The 27483-nt window shown below is 46.2% G+C and overlaps 1 protein-coding gene across 1 annotated transcript in view; it reads left to right on the top strand.

Annotated features, from left to right (window-relative positions):
* Positions 1-987: 987 nt before the first annotated feature.
* The window catches only part of lama2 (laminin, alpha 2), a 582487-nt gene continuing 555991 nt past the window's right edge, over positions 988-27483 (top strand). The window contains exon 1 of the mRNA XM_078542125.1: positions 988-1247. Within this exon, the coding sequence (XP_078398251.1) occupies positions 1172-1247 (76 nt within the window). The 5' untranslated portion in view covers positions 988-1171. The remainder of the gene's footprint in view (positions 1248-27483) is intronic.

The raw sequence follows: 27483 nt of genomic DNA, 5'->3' as shown, positions 1-27483 counted from the left end.
GGAGGAGTTTGCAGGGTCGACAGGGCAGTGTTTGCCGCTGTTGCTCCCAGTGCCTAGATCAATGTCAGGTAGTCTGTCCAGTTTAATTCCTTTTTATTGGCTTTCTAGCGATTTGATACAACTGAGTGGCTTGCTACCCCATTTGAGAGGGCATTTAAAGATCAACAGCATTGTTGTGGGTCTAGAGTCACAAGTAGGCCAGACCAGGTAAGGATGGCAGATTTCCTTTTCTAAACGGGCCAGGATTCATTAGTGAACCAGGTGGATTTTTAGGACAATGATTTCATGGTCATCATTAGACTTTTAATTCCAGGTTTCCAGCATACATAACAGATACCTTAGGTATCGATGTTACTAGTCCAGTGACAATACCACTATGCCACCACCTTCCCTTGACCTTACAATGATTCTGAACCAAATCGTCCTCATCTCTTCTTTGGATCATTGGAATTGCTAAACAAAAACAAAGACTCGGTTGCATTTTGTTTGCTTTCTACCATTCAGGTAGTTGCATGCTACAGCAATAATGGAGTTAATGACTAATCATGTTAATCAATCTCCATTAATTTTTCTACAAGAGACTCAGGCAGGCCGTGAGGAAAACATCAGTGATAGAAATATTGGGAAACGTGTTCAAAATATCCTGTTTCTCTGAAACATACGGATTTTTTTTTAGCGGGACTCCACTCCCCCCTCCCCCTTTCAGAGCTCCTGCCTGTTTCAACCTTCTTTCCCAAGTCTGCAGGCCACCAAAAACTGAGATGTTAGTGAAAATCAAAAATATCTTTAAAAAAAATCAAAAGGCACCGAATTAGGCACAATTAGACACTGGAAACAGGAAATTCAGCTAGAAAGAAGTACACGCGATTTTGGGTGCATACGAGGCTTGACTTTGTTATCAAGAATCCAAACATCTTCAGCATGTGTTGTGCCCATGGATTTTGTTCAAATCTGGCGGGCAGTCCCAGGACTGATCCGGAGCGCATTGGCGCACTCCCTGCCTTCGGCGTCAGGGGGCGCTTGCGCCAGTCTGTGCTGCGGCTGCGAGAATAGCGCAGGCAGCAGCCCCTCAGTGTCACTCAACTCAGTGCATACAGAGGAAGCAAAGTTTGCAGCTGAAGTGAGTGAAAGCTATGGTAATGAAGTAAGAAGATCACAAAATAACAACAAAATGAAAACTTCTCGTTTACTCGTGCTTGCAGTCACTGCACTGTTATGTTGGCATTGCAGCAGCGGTCAGCAGAGAGGTAAGTGAAAGTTGACAGCTATATTGAACGGTTCATGCTGAGCGCTTCATTGGCAGACTTTTCAAATTTGTATTTGTAGCAATTTCAGAAACGTTCGGGTGCTGTGTGTTACAGGCACGGAAACGTTATAGTGTAATTATTTTTGAAATCTAACTTTGTGGAGAATACATAACTAAAGACACAACTTTGGAGGCAGTTTTAAATAGTCCATTAAAACAATGGGACTGCAGTAATGCACTGCCAATGATGTTATATTTAAGTTGAATTCGAACTGTGGGCTAATTTTTAGACTTGCATACAACTGAGAAGTTGAATTTTAATGTGGTGTATATAGTAACTTAAATGTAGGGATATTGAAGGTAAAGAGGTTTTCTAAACAAATTGTGTTGTGCATTACTTAATCTGTTTTAGCTCTGATACAACATATGAGAATTATGAAGCTTGTTTATGTGCTCATTAACAGATTGACCTTGATTGTAGGAAACTGGTACTCAAAATCAATAGTGAATTCTGTAATTTAACAAAAAACACCACACATATTTCATGCAGTACAATGTGATGTTCTGAACAATTGAAAGTTTCTTTTATATTTGGGTATTTCATCTTTTTAATGTGACAGAATTTATAGAATGTTGCAAATCAGTGGAGATTTTCATAGGATAGAGTTACAAGCAAAGTAATAGAAGAACAAAAGTATTAATTAAAGTATTAAGAATTTAGGAACAACTATTAATAGTTCCTGCAATTAATGGAAAACTTGGGTAGAATTTGTGACGGGGCCGTAAAATGCGGTGAGATGTTCAAAAATCCATTGACTTCGGCGGGACTGGAAAATCCCGCCGCCGGGAGGGGCCGTAAAATTCCGCCCTTAGTTAAGAAAGCAACAAGTCACAGGCATATTGTAGCATGTAAATTATTCTGAAGAGTTGTATGATTTGCTTTTGTGGTAGGGGGAAACGTTGGAGAAATTAAATTGGGTGAAATTAATAGAGACAACACAGTATTTGAAGGTTGCAATGTTTGCCACATTTTTCTTCAGGGAAGTTAGCTTTGTTAGTGGGGACTGACAGATACTACTTCTATTACTGGACTACTAATCCAAAGAACGCGAGTTCAAATCCCACCATGGCAAGCAATTTGAGAATTTCAATTTTAGAAAGTCAATGGGATCAGTAACCATGACCATAAAGCAATTGGATTGTCAGAAAATCCCAACTCATTCACTAATGACCTATAGGGAATTGGACCTGTCACCCTTACCCAGTCTGGCCTGTATGTGGCCCAAGTCCCAGACCAACCTGATTGACTCTAAACCGTCCTCCAAAGTGTATAAAACCGTGACAAAGAATCCACATCAACTGCAACGGATCAAGAAGATGAACCATCAGCTTCTGAGTTACAACTAGGAATAGTCAATTCATGCTGCCTTGCCAGTGATGCCCACCTGAGAGCAAGTTTTTTTAATGAAGAATTTTGATTATGAATGGCACTATTTTTCTTCTTTGCAAGAAAGTTTTGCATCAAATATTTTTAATTGCTATTTACTTCAAATGTGCATAGCATTTATGTTTGAACATGAGATGGCCTAAAATCAAACATCGATACAAATATATTTTATGATGCTTACAAAAGAATATATCAAAATGTCTTAAATATCATAAGGGAACATTAACATATGATTATATACATATAGCCCACTTATTTTTTCTCTTTGTACGTCTTCATTATGCATATATTTATTCAATTACTATCTTAATTATACTAAAATGCAGTTAAAAGAATCACAGAATCACAGAGTTCTTACAGTGCAGAAGGAGGCCATTAGCCCATTGTGTCTGCACCGGCTTTCCAGATGAGCATTTCACTTAATGTCATTCTCCTTCCTTCCCCCATAACCCTGCACATTGTTCATTTTCAAATAACAATCTAATTCCCTTTTGAATGTCTTGATCGAGCCTTCCTCCACCACACACTCTGACAGTGCATTCCAGGCCTTAACCACTTGCTGTTATTTCTTATTTTGCTTTTCCTTCTTTTGCCAATTGCTTTAAATCTGTGTCTATTTGTTCTCAAAGCTTTCACAAGTGGGAACAGTTTCCTTCTATCTACTCTTTCCAGATGCCTCATGATTTTGATTACCTCTACCAGGATTGTTTTCCTTGGACAAGAGAAGGCTAACTTCTCCAATCTATCTTCATAACTGAAGTTCCTCATCCTTGGAATCATTCGTGTGAATCTTTTCTGCACTCTCTCCAATGCCTTCACATCCACCTAAGGCCAAATTAGTGTCTTATACAAGTTCAACATAAATGATGTATGTTGATGTGGTTGTCTAAGGAAGAGGTTCAGAGGAATAGGGTGGAATTTTCCATGCCCGTTGGCATCGAGGGTATTTGGCGGTGTGAACGGGCAATATGGCGAGAAGGCCAAAAATTGGTTTCACGACATTGTGAAACCAGTTCACAATCGCCTGCTGTACCCGTCAATGGCAGGCTGTGTTTCCTGCCATCGGACATTGGGAACCTCATTGTAATCCTCACCAGTCAGCGCGATGGCACACTCCTCAAAATGAGTGAGGGACCTAATGTGGGCCACTCCAGCCCCGCTCTGGGACCTTTCCCTGCTGTTGTGAGCCAGCTGTCCTACATGAAAACAGATGGAGAGAGTGTGAACAGGCACATGCCACTGCATGGAATGTTTGTGTGGTGGGTGGAGCTATGGACGGGATAAGGATGCGAGCTCCAGAAGATATGAGCCTGAGGAAGATGTGAGGGTGTGCGTGAGAGTTAATGGTGTTGTCCCTTGAGGTGTGAGATCCATGTGGATGTCTGATGGGTTTGTGAGCATGAGAATTAAGAGTGATGAGAAGAGTGACTTACCCTGACGGAATGGATGAGACCATTCATCCCATAGTGGTGTTGGTTGGCTGCCCTCTTTTTCAGGACATTGGCACTGACCACCACTGCCACTGCCTACCATGCTGGATTAGTGATGTTGCTGCCCATCCTGCATCTAGAGCAGGTAGAGGACATCACGGTGGGCCTACCAATGCATCCAAAAGGCACACGAGGGATGCGTCATTAAACCAGGGGGCTGCAGTCTTCTTGCCTTTCAGGGCCATGTCTTCTATGCAGCAGTTGCAGGCTGCATTTTAAATATGGCAACCGGTGTGATGAAGCGGTGAGGTGATGGCATGATGGGCGAATGAGAGCCCACCTACCATCAAAATGATATGTTTCCTGGGAATGCATAATTAATGAGGCGGGTTTGGCACAATACCGCATGAAAAGCCACCATTGTGGCTGGCGGATAAAATGCCCTTTCCCCCGCCTGCTACTGCACTTAGTGCAAATCTGGGACGATTCTGCCCATAGAGTCTGCACAATAACTATTACTTGTATGACATAACTATGTACAGATATATAAAACGGTAGGCTTCTTCGGCCCAAGCCATGAACCATCTCCATTCAAACTACTCCCAGATGACTACTAGTCATGTGACTGTCTTTACATCATCATGTGGGCGGTACTGTTTCCCCAGTCCTACATTAACTGTTTCAGTCCTGAACACCCTAATACCACAAACCTCCTTGCTCTTGCACTCTGTGCCAAAATTAATAAAGCCTAGGATACTGTATGCTTTATTAACTGCTCTCTAAACCAGTTCTGTCACCTTCAATGACTAATGCGTAGTTTAAAGGGTTAACAGATGGGATATGCATACTGCATGACCTGGATGATGATGTATCACTGACATTAGCCAGTCATGTATTAGACTCTCAAGAGAAAGCTTGGAATCCTGCCTTAGACCTATGTGCCGACTTTGTAACCTGTTTAGATGTAGTACTAATAAACAAGTGTCAAGCAGATACCAGAATATGTCTACCATCTGTCTGAGAACCAAGTTCCTCTGCAAGAGTCCAAGGCCAGAAGGATCCAATCTCAGAAAATGATGGTAACTCAGAACATAGCGGCAGCGATGGAAACATTGATGTCAAAGATATTGGTGGAAGGAACCACAGAGTGAAGAAACCTTTGAAAGCAGCTTGAGAAATTTCAGCTGAGGGGAGCAGCACACTGGGGAAAGGTAATGATGACCATACCTTCTGAGCAGTCCCTGCCCTTGCCCCACCCATTTGACTGACTCGAGGGCCTGCAGGGAGGCCAGCAGTGGGAGTTGTAGAAACTCCATTTCCACTGGTACCAAGCAGCGATAGGTCTTCATGAAAAGGAGCAAAAGCTTTAAGTCAGTTCCTTTCTTTATGCAGTGGTCCAGCCGCAGATGATGTTCTCCTAAGGCAGGGTGTGCCGGAGCCCACCGCAGATATTGATTCTATTATTAAAGCCTTTGATACCTTTTTTAATCCACCACACAACCCCATTATTGAGCAGGTGGTTCAGTGCACGAAATGGCCCCAACTCCGAGTGGCGAATCAGGCTATAATTTGTGGTGATACCGAATCTTCACATGGCTCCGTAGATGAATAGGCTCATGGGCAGCGGCCCCACCCATATGAAAGCCGGCCAAACAAACTGAAAGGGTAGGAAACTCCATGCTGGCAGTCATTTTGAGATGCTTGCGTTGTGGCGTCAAAACCCAGCGTAGGCACCAAGACTGCCCAGCAAGGGCATGGAGTGCTTCCAGTGTGGCAAAACTAGACATTTCAAGTGTTTCTGAAAATCCAGCAATTTTAGTCGAAGTTCCAGACCAGAGAATATTTAGGAAACACTTTCCTTCCAAGAAATAAAGTCCAGAAGACGACAATCCGACGGAGTTCCTTGGGGAATTAGATAGAATCATAGAAAGTTTAGACCCCAGAAAGAGACCACTTAGTCCATCGTGTCTGTGCCAGTGGAAAAATGAGGCACTCAGCCGAACTCCACTTTCCAGCATTTGGTCCATAGCCCTGCAGGTTACCATAAGAACATAAGAAATAAGAACAGGAGTAGACCATTAGGCTCATCGAGCCTGCTCCGCCATTCAATAAGATCATGGCTGATCTCCTTGAGTGTCGATTTCCACATTCCCATCTAACCCTGATAACCTTTGGTTCCCTTGCTTAACATGAATCTATTTACCTCCGCCTTAAAAATACTCAATGACCCCGCCTCCACCACCTTCTGAGGCAGAGGGCTCCAAAGTCGCACAACCCTCAGAGAGAAAAAAAATTCTCCTCATCTCTGTCCTAAAAGGGCGACCCCTAATTTTAAAACAGTGCCCCCTAGTTCTGGATTCACCCACAAGAGGAAACATCCTTTCCACATCTACTTTGTTAAGGCTGTTCAGGATCTTGTATACTTCAATCAAATCACCCCTCACTCTTCTAAACTCCAGTGGAAACAAGCCCAGTCTATCCATCCTTTCCTCATAAGACAACCCACTCTTTCCAGGTATAAATCTAGTAAACCTCCTTTGAACCTATAATCTTTGGATATAGATAGGTTGAGTCAGTGGGCAAAGATCTGGCAAATGGAGTTTAATGTGGGAATATATGAAGGTGTTCACTTTGGCAGGAAGAACAAAAAAGCACAGTATTACTTAAATGGAGAACGGCAGCATAATTCTGAGATGCAGAGGGATCTAGAGGTGTACTAGTACATGAGTCACAAAAAGTTAGTATGCAGGTACAGCAAGAAATTAAGAAGGTGAATGGAATACTATCCCTTAGTATGAGAGGGATTGAACATAAAAATAAGGATGTTATACTTCAGCTATACAAGGCATCGGTGAGATCGCACCTTGAATACCACACTTGAGGTGCATATTTAGACACCTTTCAGATGAGTTGAGGGTTTCTGCCTCTACTACCTTTTCGGAAAGAGAGTTCCAGACCTCCACAACCCTCTGGGTGAAAATGATTTTCCTCACCTTCCCTCTAATCTTTCTAACAATCACTTTAAATCTATGTCCCCAAGTCATTGACCTCTTTCTAAAGTAAATAGGCCCTTCCCATTTACTCTATCCAGGCCCCTCATAATTTTGTACATTTCAATCAAATCTTCCCTCAGCCTCCTCTGTTCCAAGGAGAATAAGCCCAGCCTATCCAATCTTTCCTCATAGATGCATTTTTCCAGTCCTGGTAACATCCTTGTAAATCTCCTCTGTACCCTCTCTAATGCACTTACATTCTTTCTGTAATGAGGTGACTAGAACTGTACACAGTACTCAAGTTGTGGCCTAACTAATATTTTATATAGCTACAGCATAACCTCCCCGCTCTTATATCCTATGCCTCGACTCACAAATGAAAGGATTCCATATCCCTTTTTAACCACCTTATCTACTTTATGCTACCTTCAGGACATTCACTCCAATATCATAGAGTCATAGAGTTATACAGCGCAGAAACAGGCCCTTTGGCCCATCATGTCCATGCCGGCCATCAAGCACCTATCTATTCTAATCCCATTTTCCATCACTTGGCCTGTAGCCCTGTATGCTATGGCATTTCAAGTGCACATCTAAATACTGCTTAAATGTTGTGAGGGTTCCTGCCTCTACCACCCCCTCAGGCAGTGTGTTCCAGATTCTAACCACCTTCTGGGTGAGAAACTTTTTCTTCAAATCCTTCTAAACCTCCTGCACCTTACCCTAAATCTATGCCCCCTGGTTATTGACACCTCTGCTAAGGGGAAAAGATTCTTCCTTTCTACCCTATCTATGTCTCTCATAATTTTGAATTCCTCTATCAGGTCCCCCCTCAGCCTTCTCTGCTCTGAGGAAAACAACCCTAGCCTATCAAGCCTCTCTTCATAGCCCTCTTCATGTCCCTCACTTCCTCTATACCTCTCAGTATCTTCCCATTTATTGTGTAATCCTTTGCCTTGTTTGACCTCCCCAAGTGTATCACCTCACAGTTCTCTGGGTTGAATTTCATTTGCCACTTTTCTGCCCACCTGACCAGTCCAATGATATCTTCCTGCAGTCTGCAGCAATCTTCCTCGCTATCTACCGCGTGGCCAATTTCTATGTCATCTGCAAACTTCTTGATCATTTCCCCTATATTTATGTCCAAATCATTAATATATGCCACAAAAACTAGGGTACCTAGTACTGAGCCCTGTGGAACCCCACTGGAAACAGCCTTTCAGTCACAAAAACATCCATCAACAATTACCCTTTGTTTCCTACCACTGAGCCAATTTTGTATCCAGCTTGCTACATTCCAGATCCCCACTAATCCTCTGGGTGAAAAAAAAATTACTCATCTCCCCTCTAATCGTTCTAACAAAATAATCTTCATCCAGACCACTGGTCAGTTACAGTCCAAGTTCAATGCTTCTTTTGAAATTGATACTGGAGCAGCTGTTAACATATTAGGAGATGACCTTGACTGGCTTCAGCCAATGACCTTTTATCCATCAGACATCAAATTATAAGGTCCAGGGAGCACTAACCTTCCAATTAAAGGCAGGATTGTTGCTCCTTTTAGCTACAAGGGGTGGCAGACCATTGATTCATTCTATATTTTTCACAATCAATGTATATCCTTATTGAGTGAAGATGTTGGCATACTTCTAGGAATCTTAGGAAAACCAGAAGATGCTTAACATTTGAATGACCCACTGTCTTTCATGCAACAACCTTCAGCCTTTTACTTTGAAACTATGGAAATTCAGCCTTCAGAAGTGGAACAAGTTTATACGCTTAGTAGTAAGTTCTTTTCATTCACAGAGACACCATGCACTAGATCCAGGTCAGACAAGGAAGTTATAAATCTCTCAGTTCTTCATGGAAGTAAGGCCAAAAGTGGAGGATACAAAAGGCACTGCAGCAGATGGTGGCCAGCCCCATGAAGAACTGCCGGGCCTGAATTGGCTCTTCCTAGAGAGTAATGAGGAAGAATCCCTTGCAGCATGGAGTGATCTCTTGGAGGTTGAGGTCCTAGAGGATGATTCATCTTTCCTGTTGTTTGGTGCACCTCATGATTTCTGTCGTTTTAGAAGAATCAGCTGTGCTTTTAGTGGCTGAGCATCATTCAGATCTTAGTTTCACTGAATCTACTGATGTCTTCTGTTGTTCATGAAAAGTCTTCCACAAAGAATGGTCTGCCTGAGTTCAAGTTAGAGTTCATAGAGGATTACACTGTTAGAGAGCTGGTACCTTCCCAGGGTGAAAGTCAATTGGCACCCATACTTCAATCCCAGCGGAAAGTCGTCTTCTCTTCAGAGCTGGAGGTCAGCGGCAGAATCTTTAGCATTTCTGAAGCTCCAAAATCCTGTACAGCAATCTTGCCCCAGAATTGATTGCCTACAAGAAATTTCTCTCGTTACAGAAGATGAGGCTGTCTTGTTTCCAGATTCTCAGCAGTTCTTCCCATTGCCCATAATAGTGCAACCTTACACAGAGAGAAGTGTGGCTCTCTTACCATTGCCTACAGAAAGTAGATGATTCTCCTGAGAAATCATTGAGAAGTCATCTCCTCTTTTCCTGGCAGTCTTACAGGAAGTTGGTTGCTTTTTCCTTGGCTGCCTAAGTTCATTGAAATCTCAGATCTTCAATGCCTTTTCAATCCTTGATACAGCATTTGATGATACCGCTGTGACAGTCTTCCCAAGAGTTGAAGATCACTCATCTTCAGAAGCTTCTTCCCAGTGTCCTTCAGCGGAGCAAAAAGTCCTTCAGAATACCCTGAGTGCTTCTCTTCTAGTCCCAGAGGGTCCAAAGTTCACTTATGATCAGTCTTCTCTTTTGAATCAATCTTTCGTTGAAAACTCTTTGTTGTCCTCACAGTTCAGTCATTCTGAAATGTACACTCAGCTTCCCAGCTATATGGCAGCAATGCTGATAAAGCGTTCTCCTATTCTGTGGATAATGATGTCCTACCAGATGTGGAAGAAAGCTGTCAAGTCTCCAAGCCATCTTTCCTAAGGGCTGAGAACACAGAGAGATTGAATCCCCTAACACAGTGACTAAGGGAGGGGAAGAGTGAGAGTGATAGTTGAGTAGAATCTGTAGTTATAAAAAGGGAGTTACAGAAATGCAATATAAGTAGTTACAAACGCAGTTTCATGTTATTAAAAAGTAGGATAGTATATTTGGGGGGAGGTGTAGTTTAAAGGGTTAACAGATGGGATATGCTAATACATGACATAGATGATGATGTACCACTGACACTGGTCAGTCATATGTTAGATTTTCAAGAGAGAGGTTGGAATCATGACTAAGAGGTATGTGCCCACTCTGTAACCTGTTTAGAAGCACTGCTAACAAACAAGTGCTAAGCAGATACCAGAGTAAGTACAGGCTGTCTGAGGGCCAAGTCAACCCAGAGTCCAAGACAGAAGGATCCAATCTCAAAACATGGTGGCAGCTCAGAACAGTATATACATAAACACCCAGGCCCTTCTGCTCCTGCACCCCCTCAGAGTTGTACCCGTTATTTTATATTGTCTTTCCATATTCTTCCTACCAAAATGAATCACCTCAGATTTCTCCACAATGAACTTCAGCTGCTACATGTCTGCTCATTCCACCAACTTGTCTATGGCTTGAATTTTTCGGATGGTGTGGTCTCGCTTCCCCTGCCAACTCCGAGTGCCCGCAGCCATTTCACACTTGAGAGTGAGCATGAAGTGGCTGCAGACGGGACTTCTGCCCTTCACTCAGAAGGAAGTCCTTCCTTAGAGAGCCCTTCAGTCCCTGCAGTGGCAGTGCTACAGTGGAGGGGAGAAGAAATGCAGGAGGACGTTGGAGCCTAAGTCTGGGCACCGCAGGCCCAGGTACCATGCCACAAGATTCAACGTGCTCTTTGCAGCTGCATAATTAATGAGCTGAAAAGTGTGAGATCTTGCGTGTCCAGCCGTCCTGCTCTCCAGCGGAAGTCACTCTGACTTCCACTTCAGTCAGCAGACTTAGTCTCCAGAAAGGAAAATTCCGCCCTCGATTTGGGTTCCACCAGGGCCACTCAGCTCCTGACCTTATTGGAGCCTTGGTCCAAACATGGACAAAAGAGCTGAACTCCAGAGATGAGGTTAGAGTGAATGCCCTTGATATCAAGGCTGCATTTGACCGAATGTGGCATCAAGGAGCCCTAGCAAAACTGAAGTCAATGGGAACCAGGGGAAAACTCTCCACTGGTTGGAGTCATACCTAGCACAAAGGAAGATGGTTGTGATTGTTGGAGGTCAATCATCTCAGCCCTGGGACATCGCTGCAGGAGTTCTTCAGGGTAGTGTCCTAGGCCCAATCATCTTCAGCTGCTTCATTAATGACCTTCCCTCCATTGTAAGGTCAGAAGTGGGGATGTTTGCTGATGATTGTATGGTGTTCAGTACCATTTGCATCTCCTCAGTTATTGAAGCAGTCCATGCCAATATGCAGCAAGAGCATGCAACATTCAGGCTTGGGCTGATAAGTGGCAATTATTCATGCCGACAAGTACCAGGCAATGGCCATCTCCAACAAAAGAGAATCTAACCATCTCCCCTTGACATTCAAGGACACCACCATCACTGAATCCTCCTCTATCGATATCCTGGGGTTTGCGTTGACCAGAAACTGAACTGGACCAGCCAGATAAATATCGTGGGTACAAGAGCATGTCAGGCGCTGGGAATTCTGTAGCGAGTAACTCAACTCCTGATTTCCCAAAGCCTGTCCACCATCTACAAGGATCAAGTCAGTAGTATGATGGAATATTCTCTACTTGCCTGGATGAGTGCAGCTCCAACAACACTCAAAGTTCAACATCATCCAAGATAAAGCAGCCTGCTTGATTGGCACACCATTCACCACACTAACATTCACTCCCTCCACCACCAACACACAGTGACAGCAATGTGTACCATCTACAAGATGTGCTCCTTCGACAGCACCTTCTAAACCCGCAACCTGTACCACCTAGAAGGACAAGGGCAGCAATGAATGGGAACACCACCACTTGCAATTTCCCCTACAAGTCACACACCATCCTAACTTGGAATTATATCACCGTTCCTTCATTGTCTTTGGGTCAAAATCCTGGAACTCTCTAACAGCATTGTGGATGTTCCTAGATCACATGTTCTACAGCGGTTCAAGAAGGCAGCTTCTTCTCAAGGACAATTAGGCATGGGCAAAAATGATAACCAAGCAAGTGACACCCACATCCCATGAATGAAGGAAAAAAATTGGAACTCCAGAACTTTTCCCATGTCCTAGATAACAATTTGTGCAGGAAGTTTTGCCAGTTTCAGCAGGTTGAGATCTGGGTTTCAGAACTTGAGCAGCAGCTGGCTTTACTGCAGTGCATCCATGAGGTTGAGACATGCGTGGACAGCACATTTATAGGCACAGAAAATTCTGGAAAAACTCAGCAGGTCTAGCAGCATCGGTGGAGAGAGAAACAGAGTTGACGTTTTGAGTCCCGTCTTCAGAGCTGAAGAGAAGTGGAAATGTGATGAAATTTATACTGTTTAAGGGAGGTGGGACAGGTGTAGCTGGATAGAAGGCCAGTGATAGATGGAGACAAAGGAGGGATTGACAAGGATGTAATGAACTAAAGGACAAAGGGATTGTTAATGGTAATGGTTAGTGCTAAAAAAAGTGCTGATAGTGGCGTAAAGATAGTGCGTAAGAAAGCAGAATGTGATTATAGCAGAACAAGGGTAGCATTGTGTGAAAGAACAACATGAAACAAATAACAGATGGCCCTGTGGGGGATGGGGTGGGGGGAGGGGGTGGTGGTGAAGAAAAAAAGGATAGAAAATGGGTTAAAAAAGAGGATAAAACCACAGATAAATGAATAAAAATAAAAATAAGTGAGTAATAAATATAAATGAATGTAGAAAAAAGGGGATTAAAAAAGGGGTGAGGATAGAGGAGAGAGTTCATGGTCTGAAGCTGTTGAACTCACGTCCAGAAGGCTGTAAGGTGCCTATTCGGAAGATGAGGTGCTGTTCCTCCAGTTTGTGTTGAGCTTCACTGGAACATTGCAGCAGGCCAAGGATGGACATGTGGGCATGAGAGCAGGATGGTGTGTTGAACTGGCAAGCAACCAGAATGCCTGGGTCATGCTTGTGGGCACATTGGAGCTGTTCCGCAAAGCGGCCACCCAGTCTGCGTTTGGTCTCCGCGATGCAGAGGAGACCGCATTGGGAGCAGTGAATGCAGTAGACCAAATTGAAGGAAGTGCAAATGAAGCGCTGCTTCACCTGAAAGGAGTGTTTGGGCCCTTGGACAGTGAGAGAGGGGAGGTAAAGGGGCAAGTGTTGTGCCTTCTGCGATTGCGTAGGATTCTATGTCAATTGCAGTAACTCTCCCTCTTTTGTCCATGTCTGGACTAAGGCTGTAATGAGGTCAGGAGCTGAGTAGCCCTGGCGGAACCCAAGCTGAGCATCAGTAAGCAGGCTATTGCTGAGTGAGTGCTGCCTGATAGCATTGTAGACGACACCTTCCATCACCTTGCTCATGATCACGAGTACGCTGATGGGGCAGTGATTGATTGGGTTGGATCTGTCCTGGTTTTGGTGGACAAATCTGACAGTGGCTTTAACAACACTATCTTATCTAAGATCCTGCACACAAGGTATCCTAATTCCTTGCAGTGGAGGTCTAAGCACACAGCAGGCATGCGGCCTTCTGATCTGCTCTTTCATCCACGTACTCACATTCAATCCATCTGCCTTTATGTAGGACAAGATAGCCCACAACAGGAGGGAGAGAGAGAAGATGGGAGGTAGGACCCAGAGCTGAAGACCCTCATGCAATTCGAGGAGCAGGCTGCAGATCTGGCAGGGGAGAACACAGGCTGTGCCTGCGCTGAGAACAAGATCAGCCTCTCCCAACAACCCAGTGAGGAAACATCCATTATACAGATACAACATTCAGACAATGACTGAGTTATGTGTAATGTTTAATCCAGCCTAGTCAAGCATTCATTTTATCTTTTCTCCATTCCAGGTGCCAGCAGGAAGAGGCTGCGCCCTCCACAGAAGAAAGCCCCAGCCCCCAGGCCACCTCGGAGGAGGAAGAAGAGGGTCCCACATTTGTTGAGCCAACACTGTGTTCACTTGCACCCTCCAAAGGTGCAGAGACACAAATCTCCATGGATCCTAGATGTAGAGTCGGCTCGGGTTTGCATCTGCTGATCACCTCGCTGACACGGGTCCACAGCAGGTGGAGACAGTGACAGCTGAGGTCCCTGGCACTCAGAGGACTGTGGAGACCAGGCTCGTGCAGGGTCCGAGTCCCATGATAAGCCTGTGCAATCTGCAATATTGGAGATGCTAAGGGAGGCAGGGAAACATCTGGCAGATTTTTCAGAGGCCATCAACAAACTGGGACATGGGATGGAGGAGTCCGTCCGCATTCTCTTTGTTGTGGCTTCGGCATGTGAGCGCATCAAAGTCTCTATAGGAAGGGTGGCAGCCATCTTGGAGACCCAGGTCCAGCAGTTTCTGCCAGATTTGCACTCGGATTTGCACTCCATCACTCTAGCCATAGGTGGGATCCACCAGTGGTTAGTCGAGATGGGTGGGGCACATCGACCTTCCTCCAGGTGCCCCTTCCCCTCAAGGACTCAGGGAGGGGCTCTCAGCCACCCACAGGGAGGAGGTGTGCCAGCCAGGAGACCCGGGGACATCCACCTAGGACAATCTAAGTGTGCTCTGCCTCACCACCTCTTTGCCAGTGAGTCCACCACCTCCAGCAGGTCAGGCTAAAGTGGGTGCAACTGCCCTAAAGCAAGAGCCCCTTAGCAGGCTGGGGCCCTATAGGCCTCGGGCTTCCTAAGGACACTCGCCAAAGTCATGTCAGGGAACAGGGCGGAGCAGTCAGCAGGCTGCCTCCACCTCTGCTGCAGATGGCAGTGCTGCACCTAGACATAGTGGTAGAGTAAGGAAGATTAAAATATTTTGAATGCACATTGGTGGCACGGGTATTGGATATATTTTGCACTTTGTAAATATATTCTGCTCTATTCCTTCTTCAAGTCTCATTGATTCAAAGGATATTCCAGTGATACCACAATCCATGTGAATTCAGGGGTGAAACATGTCCCCCAACCAGAGAACTCCCATCTGGAACTTCAGATACATTGATCCCCATATGACCTCACCACAGTGAGGCTTTATATCCACATCTGTGCCATGGAATATATGCAACATCACATAATATGTGAGCTTGATGGCTGACCAAGACACCTGTTGCCTTTCAATCTCAAGCAGACATCATGTGGGTGTGGAAGAATCACTCATCAGGCTTGTTGATTATCCTGCTGCTGATGGTAAAGGACATCTTGGAAGGCCAGCAATGGATGTTTCTCCCGTTCACACATGAGTGCATTTGGATACATTGCTCTTTGGCCAGAGTGTAGAGAGCCATATGTGAGAAGCCTGGCATGGACACTTTTCTGCTTGTATCTACCACCCTTGAAACTCTATGGAGAGACCATTGCCTCAGCAGCATAGTGGACCAACAGCATGATCCCTTGTCAGCCATGACCATTCACCAGGGAGAATGGAGGTTTGGAGTGGCGAGTTGGCAGCCCTTCACTAGCCGTGCTCCTTGTAGGCATCTGCCTCCCGCTCTCCCTTCATCCCTACCTCTGACTGGTGGCATAGTGGTAATGTCATTGGGCTAGTAGTCCAGAGGCCCAGACTAATGTTCCGGGGGACAAGGGTTCAAATCCCAACACGGCAGCTGGTGGAATATGAATTCAATTAATAATCTGGAATTAAAAAGATAGCCTCAGCAATAGTGGCCATGAAGCCATTGTTGATTTTGTAAAAACCCATCTGGTTCACTAGGGTCTTTTAGGGAAGAAAATCTGACATCCTTACCTGGTCTGGCCTACAGACCACAGCAATGTGGTTGAATGCCCTCTGAAATAGTGTGGCAAGCCATTCAGTTCAAGGGCAATTAGGGATGGGCAACAAATGCTGTCCTTGTCAGCGATGCCCACATCACATGAAAGAATACATTTTAAAATGGCAAATGGCACAGCATGAGCGGCAGCTCCACACCTTGCTGGGATCTCAATGTTATGAGACCCATGATTCTGGGACAGACCTACTTCACCATAGAGTGAGGATCACAACTGACCACCGTTCTCATACAGTTTCCTCAGGATTATAAGGATGTCCCTTTAGTCGGCCAATTGATCTGACCTTGAGCTCCACCCACCTGAAAATACCCTCCTCCCACTTCGATGTATCTCAGTTTGACACCAAGGGCGTCGCCTTACAGCTGCAAAGATGGTACGTGTCTCCTTTGAAGCCCTCTCCACCTCCTTTTACCCTCCCCCTGTCACCCACCAAATTTCTCCCATCACCATTAACCCACCCAATGTGACCTTTATTTTCCCCTCTGTCAACCTTGAACTGCCCCCCATTACCCTGGACTCTCTCACCTTTCATCTTGTCATGCCTTTCCTCCCCTCGGAGCCCACACCCGTTACCGTGCCCATGCCTACCCTGACCCTGATCACTTCCTTTGTCCGTGCCACCTTTCCTGTCCCCTCCAGGACTTACCCGATGACACCTACACCTGCCAGACACACACCCTAAACCGTATCATATTGTATCCACTACCCACTCTGACTGTCACTCTTCCCTCCTACCATCAGTACTCTGAGTTGTCCCCTCTGGACTCCACCGCTGACTTCATTGACCCTGCCCTCTAAAACACTTGCCCATCCCTTCCCCAGACACTCTACTCCTCCTTCCAGCCTTCCACCACCCCTCCCGCCTTCAACCATCTTTCCAGCATCCATTCCATCTTTGCACCCCCTTTCAGCCTTTGCCGCTTCCACACTGCCTTCCAGCCTCCGCTTCACCTTTCCACCCTACTTCCAGCTTATGCCCCTTCCACCCCCATTCCAGCCTCTGCTTCACCCTTCTACTACATTTTCAGCCTTTTCCCCTTCCAGCCTTCCGGCTTCCTTCCAATCTTCTGGGCTTCGGTCCAGCCTTCCACCTCACCTTCCCCTGCTTACCATTTCCAGCCTTGGTGCAGCTTTGGCTCCAGGCCAAAGCAGTCTGCAAGAATGGAGAAGGCACGTTGTGTGCCCAGTAAGCCCAGGAAGAAGTCTCCCTTGCCAGGCACACGCTGCTTATGTACAGTCATGACATAGAACATTTAGGTTCCTGCTGACAGGGTGCTAAATTTGGAGGAAAAACAGGTTCCAGTGTGCTAGCCTTTTAATGACCATTCATGAGATGGAAATAGGGTTCCCAACATAGATTCACAGGACACTCAACCTGCTTTTAAGCTGCCATGAAAGTCAGGAGAACTAGATTCCAAACTAATTTCTCGCCACCGGGAAAGTGATATTTTGACTCACGCCAAATCTTGCTCCCCAGCCACCAAGATACCTACTGCTGGCGGGAGTGGAAACTTCTGTCCTGAGTGTCAGTCAGCAGGTTATTGCTGAACAAGTGTTGCTTGATAGTACTGTTGACTTTCCATCACTTTGCTGTTAAGTGAGGGTAGACTGATTAGGTGGTAATTGGCCAGGTTGGATTTGTTTTTGCGGACAGGGCATACCTGGGCAATTTTCCACATTGCTGGGTAGATGTCAGTGTTGTAGCTGTACCGGAACAGCTTGGTTTGGGGAGCAGCTAGTTCTGGAGCACAAGTCTTTAGTACTATTGTTGGAACATTGTCAGGGCTCATTGCCTTTGCAGTATCCAGTGCTTTCAACCATTCCTTAATATCACATGGAGTGAATCGAATTGGCTGAAGACTGGCATTTGTGATGCTGGGGACCTCAGGAGGATGCTGAGATGGATCACCCACCTGGCACTTCTGGCTGAAGATGGTTGCAAATGTTTCAGCCTTGTCTTTTGCACTGATGTACTGCGCTCCCCCATCATTGAGGATGAGGATATTTGTGGAGCCTCCTCCTCCAGTTAGTTGTTTAATTGCCTACCACTATTTATGATTGGATATAGTGGGACTGCAAAGCTTAGATCTGATCTGTTGGTTGTGGGATTGTTTAGCCCCGTCTATCACATGCTGCTTATGCTGTTTGACATGCAAGTAGTCCTGTGTTGTAGCTTCACCAGGTTGACATCTCATTTTTAGGTATGCCTGGTGCTGCTCCTGACATGTCCTCGTGCACTCTTCATTGAACCAGGGTTGATCCCCTGGCTTGATGGTAATGGTAGAGTGGGGGATATGCTGGACCAGGAGGTTACAGATTGTAGTTGTATATAGTTTTGCTGTTGGTGATTGTGCACAGTGCCTCATGGATGCCCAGTTTTGAGTTGCTAGATCTGTTTGAAATCTATCCCATTTAGCACAGTGGTAGTGCCACAGAACACGATTGATGGTATTCGCAGTGTGAAGACGGGACTTCGTCTCCACTAGGACTGTGCAGTGGTCACTCTTAACAATTCTGTAATGGACAGATGCATCTGGGACAGGTAGATTGGTGAGGATGAGGTCAAGTATGTTTTTCCTTCTTGTTGGTTCCCTCAATAATGGTACGTGGTAATCAGCAGAAGTTTTCCTTACCCATGTTTGACTTGATGCCGTGAGACTTCATGTGGTCCAGAGTCAAAGTTGGACTCCAAGGGCAACTTCCTCCTGACTGTATTTTTCTAAAATTTATTTGTTCATGGAATGTGGGCATTGCTGGCTAGGTCAGCATTTATTGCCATCCCTAAATGCCCTCTGAACAAGGGCAATTAAGAGTCAATCACTTTGCTGTGGGTCTGGAGTCACATGTAGGCCAGCAGATTTCCTTCCCTAAAGGGCATTAGTGAACCAGATGAGTTTTTACAACAATCAGCAATGGTTTCATGGTCATGGTCATCATCAGGCTTTTAGTTCCAGATTATTTTTTTTTATTGAATTCAAATTTCACCATCTGCTATGATGGGATTTGAACCCAGGTTCCCAGAGCATTGCCCTGGGTCTCTGGAATACCAGCCACCATCTCCCTCAATATACCACTGTGCTGCCATTCTGCTGGGTCTGTCCTGTTGGTAGGACAGGACATACCTCAGGGATGGTGATGTCTGTCTGTAAAGGAGGATTCTGTGGGTATGACTATGTTAGGCAGCTCTCCCATTTTTGGCACAAGCCCTCAGATGTTAGTAGGGAGGTCTCCAGTCTCAACGAGATTGGGTGTGCTGTTATTATTGTCTAAGTCAGTATTGGGTGGTCCATCTGATTTTATTCCTTTTTGGCAATGGGGCACTTTGATTCAACTGAGTGGCTTGCCAAGCCATTTCAGAGGGCATTTAAGAGTCAACCATATTGTTGTGGGGGTAAGGACAGCAGATTTCCTTCCCTAGATGGCATTAGTGAACCAGATGGTATTTTAATGACAATCAACAATTGTTAAGCTAGTTTTTAATTCAATTAATGAATCTCAAATTTGAATTCCACCAGTTGCTGTGGTGGGATTTGAGCCTGTGTCCCCAGAGTATTAGCTTTGCCTCCTGGATTGCTAGTTCAGTGATATTACCACTGAACCACCACCTCCCCTCATTGTACAGGCTGTGCACTCAAGAGGTAAGAACAACCCTGCCATTCCTCTATTAGTTAATTAATAACCTTGTTACTGCTAATAAACCTTACCAGTACCAATAAAGCTTTACCAATATTAATACACCTTACTAGTGGTAACAAGCCTTATGTAAAAATACAAGATAAGACCCACCAGCTACTCACTAGTTATTTGTTATGAATTAGTTAATATTTTTAATTAATTTAAAACTCCCAGTTGCTTAGACTCAGTCCCTAAACAGTAATACTCACCAGCCAATTAACTTATGACTTTCCTGTGGTGCCTTGGTTTGATTTTCCTTTCAGACCTGGTGTTCTGCAGAAACTGCAGTGGCCACAGCCTCTGCTCTCTCCCAGGCAACTGTAGGCTCTGAGCCTTTGTCCGAATTTATATCCTTCCTTCTAGTGTGTTCTCTTCCAGGTCTGCTGCCCCTCTGTAGCCTCTTCACTCTCCCAGCTTAATCATTTACAAAGCTAAAGTGATAGAAAAATATACTTTCCTAGCTTCAAGACAGAGGAAGGAAACTCACCAACTACTGGAGGTAGGGAAAAAGTAGAAAAAGGAGCACCTCTTTCCCCCTCTGCATTGAATTCCCACGTGAATCAAATTCCCAACTGCACAACCTGTCTATGTCTCACTCTCCGTAGTCTCCTTTCCTTGTATCCCCTTACTCTGTGCGGTTTGAAAAACCTGTCTGTTTATGTAGAACCTGCGATGAATCTAGCTTAGCTTCCTGTGACAGTAATAAACTCCTATTGAACCAACTACTTTCAACTGATTGACACTGCCAGGCAGCTCCCTGTTTAGCAAGGCTATTTAACTCACGTGGTGGTTGATAGTTCTATGTCACAGCCTGACTCCTAATCTAAATTTAAACTTGAGAACAAACTTACCAAAACTTGCCACATGAATTAAATTCCCAATTACATACTCTGTCTATGCCTCACTCTGATGTAGTCTCCTCTCTGTGTGTCCCCTTACTCTGAATGAAAATGATTTATTTCTTTATTAATACTCTTGACATTTTTTACAGCTTACCTGAGGACATTTTTATAGAGTGTGGCCCATCCATATATGTATGCACATATGTACCATATGACCTCGTATATATGCACATACACAACATAGGGAATATTTCTTATGTGTGTATACAGATGCAATGATTTATATTTGTGTATATTAAATGGGTAACTTCTAGAAATTTGGCCAGTAAGCAAATACCTTAAGCCCCTGTGAAATTTGAGAAGTGTGAGACTGCATGTGCATCTCTGAATAGGAATTCAAGAACAGCATTTGAATTTTTGGAGACAGTGAATGATTTCTGGAATCTGTGCAAATACACATGCCTGTCGTGCATATGGTATTAGTGGATCTGGAATTAAGTTATATTAAAGTTTCACAAAGAGACTACTACTTTTGAGTCAATCAAAACTGCGTCAGTGGAAGACCTGTGCAACTTAACAGGCAGGTCAGTGAACTGACTTTTAAGTACCAGGGTGATAAAAGCAAATTTAGAGTTAGTGAAACTGAATTGAAGTAACACTGGGCAGAATCATCACAGATTTGCAGAAAGTGTGGTAGTGGGCGGGAAAAATTGTGTTTTTCCACAATGGCGACTTTTCACACCGCATCATCCCAATCCTGCTGCTTTAATTATTCCTTCCTGGGAAACACGTCATTTCCATTGATGGCAGGCTCTCATTCACCTGTCACGCCATCACCTCGCTGCTTCATCTCGCCGGGTGCCATATTTAAAGTGCAGACGCGTGCACACCTCTCAGTGTTTCCAGCCCACGACTGCTGCATGAAAGGCAAAAAGACTGCAGGTTTAATGACGCATCCCTCAAGCACCTTTTGGACACATTGGAGTCTCCCCGTGATGTCCTTTACCCAAGCTCTGGCCGCAGGATGAGCAGGAACAACATTAACCTGGCTTGAGAGGCGGTGACAGTGGTAGTCAGTGCCAACGCCCTGCAAAAGGGGACAGCCACCCAGTGCCGCAAGAGGATGAATGATCTCCTCCGTTCCGCCAGGTTAAGTCTGTCTTCTCATCACTCTCAACTCTCACACTCACAAACCCATCACACATCCACAGGGCCCTCACTCACTGCAGTTCAAGGGACGTCACCATTCACTCTCTCACACACACTGTTGTTGTCTTCAGCCCCTCCATGGGACCACTCACCACACACACATGCCAGGCATATTTATCATCTGGATTGGCAGGCATCCTGCTTACTCTCTCTCCATCTCTATTCAGGACAATAGAATATTGTCAACAACAGGGAGATGTTGGAGGAGGAATGCCTGAAATCAAGGTCCTAACGGACTTTGAAAACAGAGGCATTCAGCTGGCCGGTGAGGACCTGTACCATTCCTGTGCTGATGGTGATGTCAGCGCTGCTTTACTAAGTGAGGATCCAGCAGTGCAACATCCATCAGACAGCCATGCTGTGAGTAATGTGTCCTGTTTCACAGGCCACTGCCATGCACTAATTATCTCCCCTAGCTTTCGCAGGCACATCTGGGAAACAGCCGACAGAGTCCATGGCCCAGGGCCTCCAATCAAGCCCTGAAGAAACCTCTGAAGAGGAATCTGAAGGCACCCTCCTTGAAGTCCCGTCACAGCGCTCACCCGCACCCTCCACCAGTGCAGACACACCGCGGTGGAACCTAGCTTTAGAGTAGCCCCAGGATCACAATCTGGTGAGCAAATCACACTTTCTGATCCACAGCAGGCGGAGGCAGGGACTTCCCATGCGTCCGGCACTTGGAGGACTGCTGGAGGCCAGAAATTTGCTGAGCCTGAGTCAGACGATGAGCCTTTGGACTAGTTCATGTCTCAGTTGCTGGAGCTGCAAAGGCAAGCTCGGGGAAATCAGGAACGGATGTTCACTGCACTCCTTGGATTGCAAGGCACAATGGAGGAGTCCGTCCCCCTTCAGTCAGAGGTAATAACGCTGCATGCCAACGCACTGAAGTCAACACTGGTAGAATGGTGGCAGCCATGCAGACCTTGGTGCAGGACGTCACTCCTGCACTGTTACGTGGGCCGAACTCCATCGCTGACACCATAGTTGACCGCCAGCAGTGTGTAAGCGAGAGGGGTGAAGGGCAGCTTCAGCTACCCCTTCTCCTCAAGGAATCAGCCAGGGGCCCTCGGGCAACCATAGGGAGGAGGATCAGCAGGTGCACACCCTGGAGCCATCCACCCAGGTGACTCCGGGAGTGACCGGCCCATCCGAATCCCCTCTTCCTGTGACTCCCGCAGCTCCAGCTACACAGGTCGAGGAGGGTGCCACTGCCACACAGCAGGACCCTGAAAACAGGCCGGGGCCCACTGAGTCTCGGCCCTCTAGAGGACACCTGCCAAGGTCATCACAGACAGGGTGTAGCAGTCAGCAGGCTGCCTCCACCTCCACTGTGGATGTCTGGGGAGCACCAAGATGTAGTGGCAGGGTTAGGAAGGTTAAGAAGATGTAATTGCACAGCCCGGGCATGGGTGTTAATCACTTGTACAAAATGTTCACTATTGTAAATAAACTGTCAACAATGTCTCCCTGCCTATGGCTCTTTGTTCTGATGCGCAGTGTTTGTGTCACTCAGATGTGAAACCTTTCTGCACATGATAAAGGCAGATGTCTCAGACCAGGGCCTCTCCCCTGTGCTTTGTGCAGCTTCCAGACCAAAGTGATGGTCTGGCCCCACACTCCCTGGACATATTACTGATGCCTACACCTCGATGGTGCTTGTCATTGCTGCAAGAATGCTGTGGGCAGGCATCACAGAGTTCTGTCATTCTCTCTGTGTGCTCTCAGCACCTTTAAGGTGGGGATGGCCCCAATCTCTTCAGCATCTGTGAGCAGTGATGCTGTGCTCCTGAAGGGCTCAGGTGCTGAAGGCGGACAAAGGATCAGGTGCTTTTAAAGATTCATGGCTGCGTCTCTATGATATGACCCTGATCACAGATTGCAAGCGAGCTGCCCTTGGTCAGACAGGAGTCAAACATTTTCAGAGGCCGTGTGAAGATTTATGGAGTGTCCTCACTGCATGTCGTCATCATCCTCCTGCAATTGAGTGACTATTAGGGTCTCTGCTGCATTTCAATGACAGGAGCATTCTCATAGACGGTATGTGCACTGCCATAAGCCAGACTGGAATGAAACGCTCACAGATGCAATGTGAGGATCTTATGGTGTCTCTTCACTGCGTGTCGTCATCATCCTCCACAAATCTAACAGCTATGAGGGCCTCCCGAGTGCGCTTGCCTCATCTGGCCAGTTCAAGGGCATCATCGCTGTCATCGTCGCCTTCGAGGACCTTCTCACCCTCATCCCTGTCGACGTCCTCCTCATTGGAGGAGACCTCCAGCTCCTCCATCACCACCTCAGCCAGCTCCTCTCCCCATTGCAGTGCCAGGCTGTGAAGGGTGCAGCAGGTGACAACGATGAGTGACACCCTCTGTGGACTGTATTGCAGGGCTCCACCAGACCGGTCCAGGCACCGGAACTTCATTTTCAGGATTCCGGTGGTTTGCTCCACCAAATTGCGAGTTGCAGAATGAGCCTCGTTATATCTTTTCTCTGCTGCAGTCCAATGCTGCCACATGGATGTCATCAGGCACGTCCTCTGCAAGTAGCCCTTGTCCCTGAGGAGCCATCGCTGCAGCCTCTGTGGACCCTGGAAGATGTCAGGGATCTGTGACCAACTGAGAATGTAGGAGTCATGGACACTCCCTGGAAACCGTGCGCAGAGCTGCAGGATGCGCTTGCAGTGGTCGCACACCAGCTGCACATTCAGCAAATAGAATGCCTTGCGGATGACATAGTTGACTGCATGTTGTGATGGAGATCTGAATGCCACATGAGTGCAGTTGATGGTACCCTGCACCTATGGGAAACGCGAGATCTGGGCAAATCCAATCGGTCTGGCATCCTGGCTGTCCTGGCCCTGTGTGCCCCCCCGAAAATGGCACCCATAACCTCCTGGGTGCATTTGTGGGTGGAGGCTTGTGATATCCCACAGAGGTCACCTGTGGAGCCCTGAAAGGAGCCACTGGCTTAACAATTGAGTGCTGCGGTCACTTTCATGGCAACGGGCAGTGGATGCCTTCCATGTCCCCATGGCACCAAATCCTGCAGTATCTGCAAGACATGACTGACCAGTTCCCTAGACATGTGCAGTGTTTGGCAACACTGGTTCTTGGCCATCTGCAGGAATGAAAGGCAGCAACTATAGACCCTGGGTGTATTTAGGCGCTGACCAGCGATGGCTCACTGTGGCTCTTCGGTGGCGTGTGCAGGAACCCCAGCCGCCCCTTCTTCCTGAAGGTGCTGCCCCTCCCTCTGTGCAGCCAGGCCCCTCTGTCGCTCTCTTCTCCATCGTCTTTGCTTTCAGTATGACCTGAGGCATTCAGCTAGGTCACCAGCCTGCATGCTCCTGATGTATTCCTCCTGCAGGATGAAAGAGAGAGACGCATGGGTTAGCATGGGTATTCTAAGAACCTCTCTTGGTTAAGCCTGAAGGCCCCTTAATGCATCGCGGAGAGTGTTGGCCACCACTTGGATGGCCAGAGTTTAGTGCGCTGCATGGCTGTCCGAAACTCCACCTTCCTCTACCCCACTCCATCTGACCAATTGGTGGCAGCTTTGTCCATTGGGCTGCATGCTGTGCTTTCAGCTCAGGCACGGGCATTCTCCTAACCTGCGCTGCAAGGCTGCGCTGTTAGTTTGAACCATGAAGGGAGACTGGTCCAAACCAGGATGATGACATCGCAAGGGGCTGTGAGCGCCTTCAACAGTGACTGCTCCACAGCTGGCCTTATAACGATATGCAGATGGATTTCAATGAGGTTCCCGATGTCTGGCGGTGGGAAGTGTGGCCCACAATCGATGAGCTGAGCGGATGATTGCAAACTAGTTTCACGATGTTGAGAAACCGATTTTTGGCCTTCTCTCCATATTGTCCACTCACGCCGCCGAACGTGCCTGACACCAGTGGGCACAGAAAATTCCGCCCATTAAGTTTCACATGACAATTAAAGATGAGGGAGGTCATTAGGCCCATCTTAATTTATCCTTTCAGAGAGATCTAACTTATCCCATTGGTAATATCTTGTTATTTCATACCCATGCGTACTAGTTGTACTACATTTAAATGACATGTACTTCATTTAAAAGCATCATTCTGAGTTAACTTTCTCTAATTTTTTAACAGTCTCATGTACCTCTACAAAGCCACCTCTTTGTATTTGTAGGCTGGAAAGCCCATGCTCTAGTAAAGTTTCCTCATTGTGCAATGGTAGTGGTGATAGAGCAGGCTGAGTTTAATGTCACCAAGGTAAGTTGTGAAATTGAATTCAACAAGTCCATTTTAAATTAGTTATGGATGGATATTGATGTGAGAATGACACTGTGGTTTGAAGTGAGGTTGGTGATTTGAGTTCAGAGTATACTGAAGTTAGGAGATATGAGATGACTGTGAGAGAGTTTTGCACTGGGTGTAGTGGAACTTGCAGTAACTTTAGACATGTTCTTAGGACTTCCTGGGAGCTTTTCAAACTTATTTTGCAATTTTTAATATTAAGGGAAAATGCAGGCTTTTGCTTCTTATCTGCTAGAATTAAAATCTGGCATTATGCATAGAAACACATATGCAGAATTTCTTTGTCAATGTTTTCAATGCAAGATCGAGAAGTGTACAGCCATCAGTTTTATTTGTGCCTGTTGACTGTGCATTTTCCCACATAATGGGGGGTTTTGTGCACCCCTCCTATAGGGAAGGGTGACAAAAGTTTCCCCATATAATAAATCTTTTCAATTGACCTTTAAGTTACAGGTGAGGAACAAAGAAAACTGTCCATTTAAGGTAATAAAATTGGAAATTGCTGGAAATGCTCAGCAAGCCTGTCAGCATCTGTGGAGGGAGAAACAGCAGAGTGATTTAGTCATTGTGGCATAGGCCCCGCTGAGTGGTCCATGCTGCTTCGGCGGTCTGTGGGACCCAGAGCAATTCATTGTCTGCTGACGGGGCAGCCACCCTGTTAAAAATGACTGCCCACCCCCAAGAACTTCTGGCCAATCAGAGAACCTGCAGCTCAGCAGCCGGAGTAGCCCCACTGGGAGTGTTTCCATTACTGCGGCTGTATACGGAAGAAGAAGACACAATGGATGGATGGTGCCCTCACAATGAGGCAGGTGGGGTTTGGGGGCAGCTGGGCCAGTCACAGCGAGGCAGGGGGCAGGGTCGTTTGTTCAGGACAATTAGCCCGGCTGCTGCAGAATTGGCCGTTGCTGCTGGGCAGCCCGCTCCATGGGCCAAAGAGTGTTCGAGTAGTAGGAAGCTCTCCCCCCAAGCCTGCTGGGAGGCTGCCTGGTTTTGTCAGATGGTCTGCCCATGTGGTACAGGAGTCTGCTGCCACTGGTAAAATGGCCAGTGGTTGTGGGAAGAGGCTCTTAATTGGCCAATCAAGGGCTCAATTGGCCTCTGGGTGGGAGGACCGTCTGCCACCTTTTCATGTGGCTGGCAAGATGGCATGGTGGAGGGCACACAGCCACCCTCCCTCGCCTTCTCTCACCATTTTACAGGACCCCACCACCACCCAGTCAACCCCCAGAGAGCTAGTGAAATCCACTGATGTCAATTTACCTTTCATGTCAATGCCCTTTCATTGAAACTCATTTCAGGGTTGTGTAATTGAAGTATTTCAGGTTTTCCCCTTAAATGACAGGGCCAATTAGCAAGTAATGTGGTGAGGATTATCTCAAAGAAGTTTGGCGAAATGTAATTGTAATATT

This window comes from Cetorhinus maximus, chromosome 5 (assembly GCF_964194155.1).
Source record: "Cetorhinus maximus chromosome 5, sCetMax3.hap1.1, whole genome shotgun sequence".
Lineage (NCBI taxonomy): Eukaryota > Metazoa > Chordata > Chondrichthyes > Lamniformes > Cetorhinidae > Cetorhinus > Cetorhinus maximus.
This window is presented reverse-complemented; position numbering and strand designations above follow the sequence as displayed.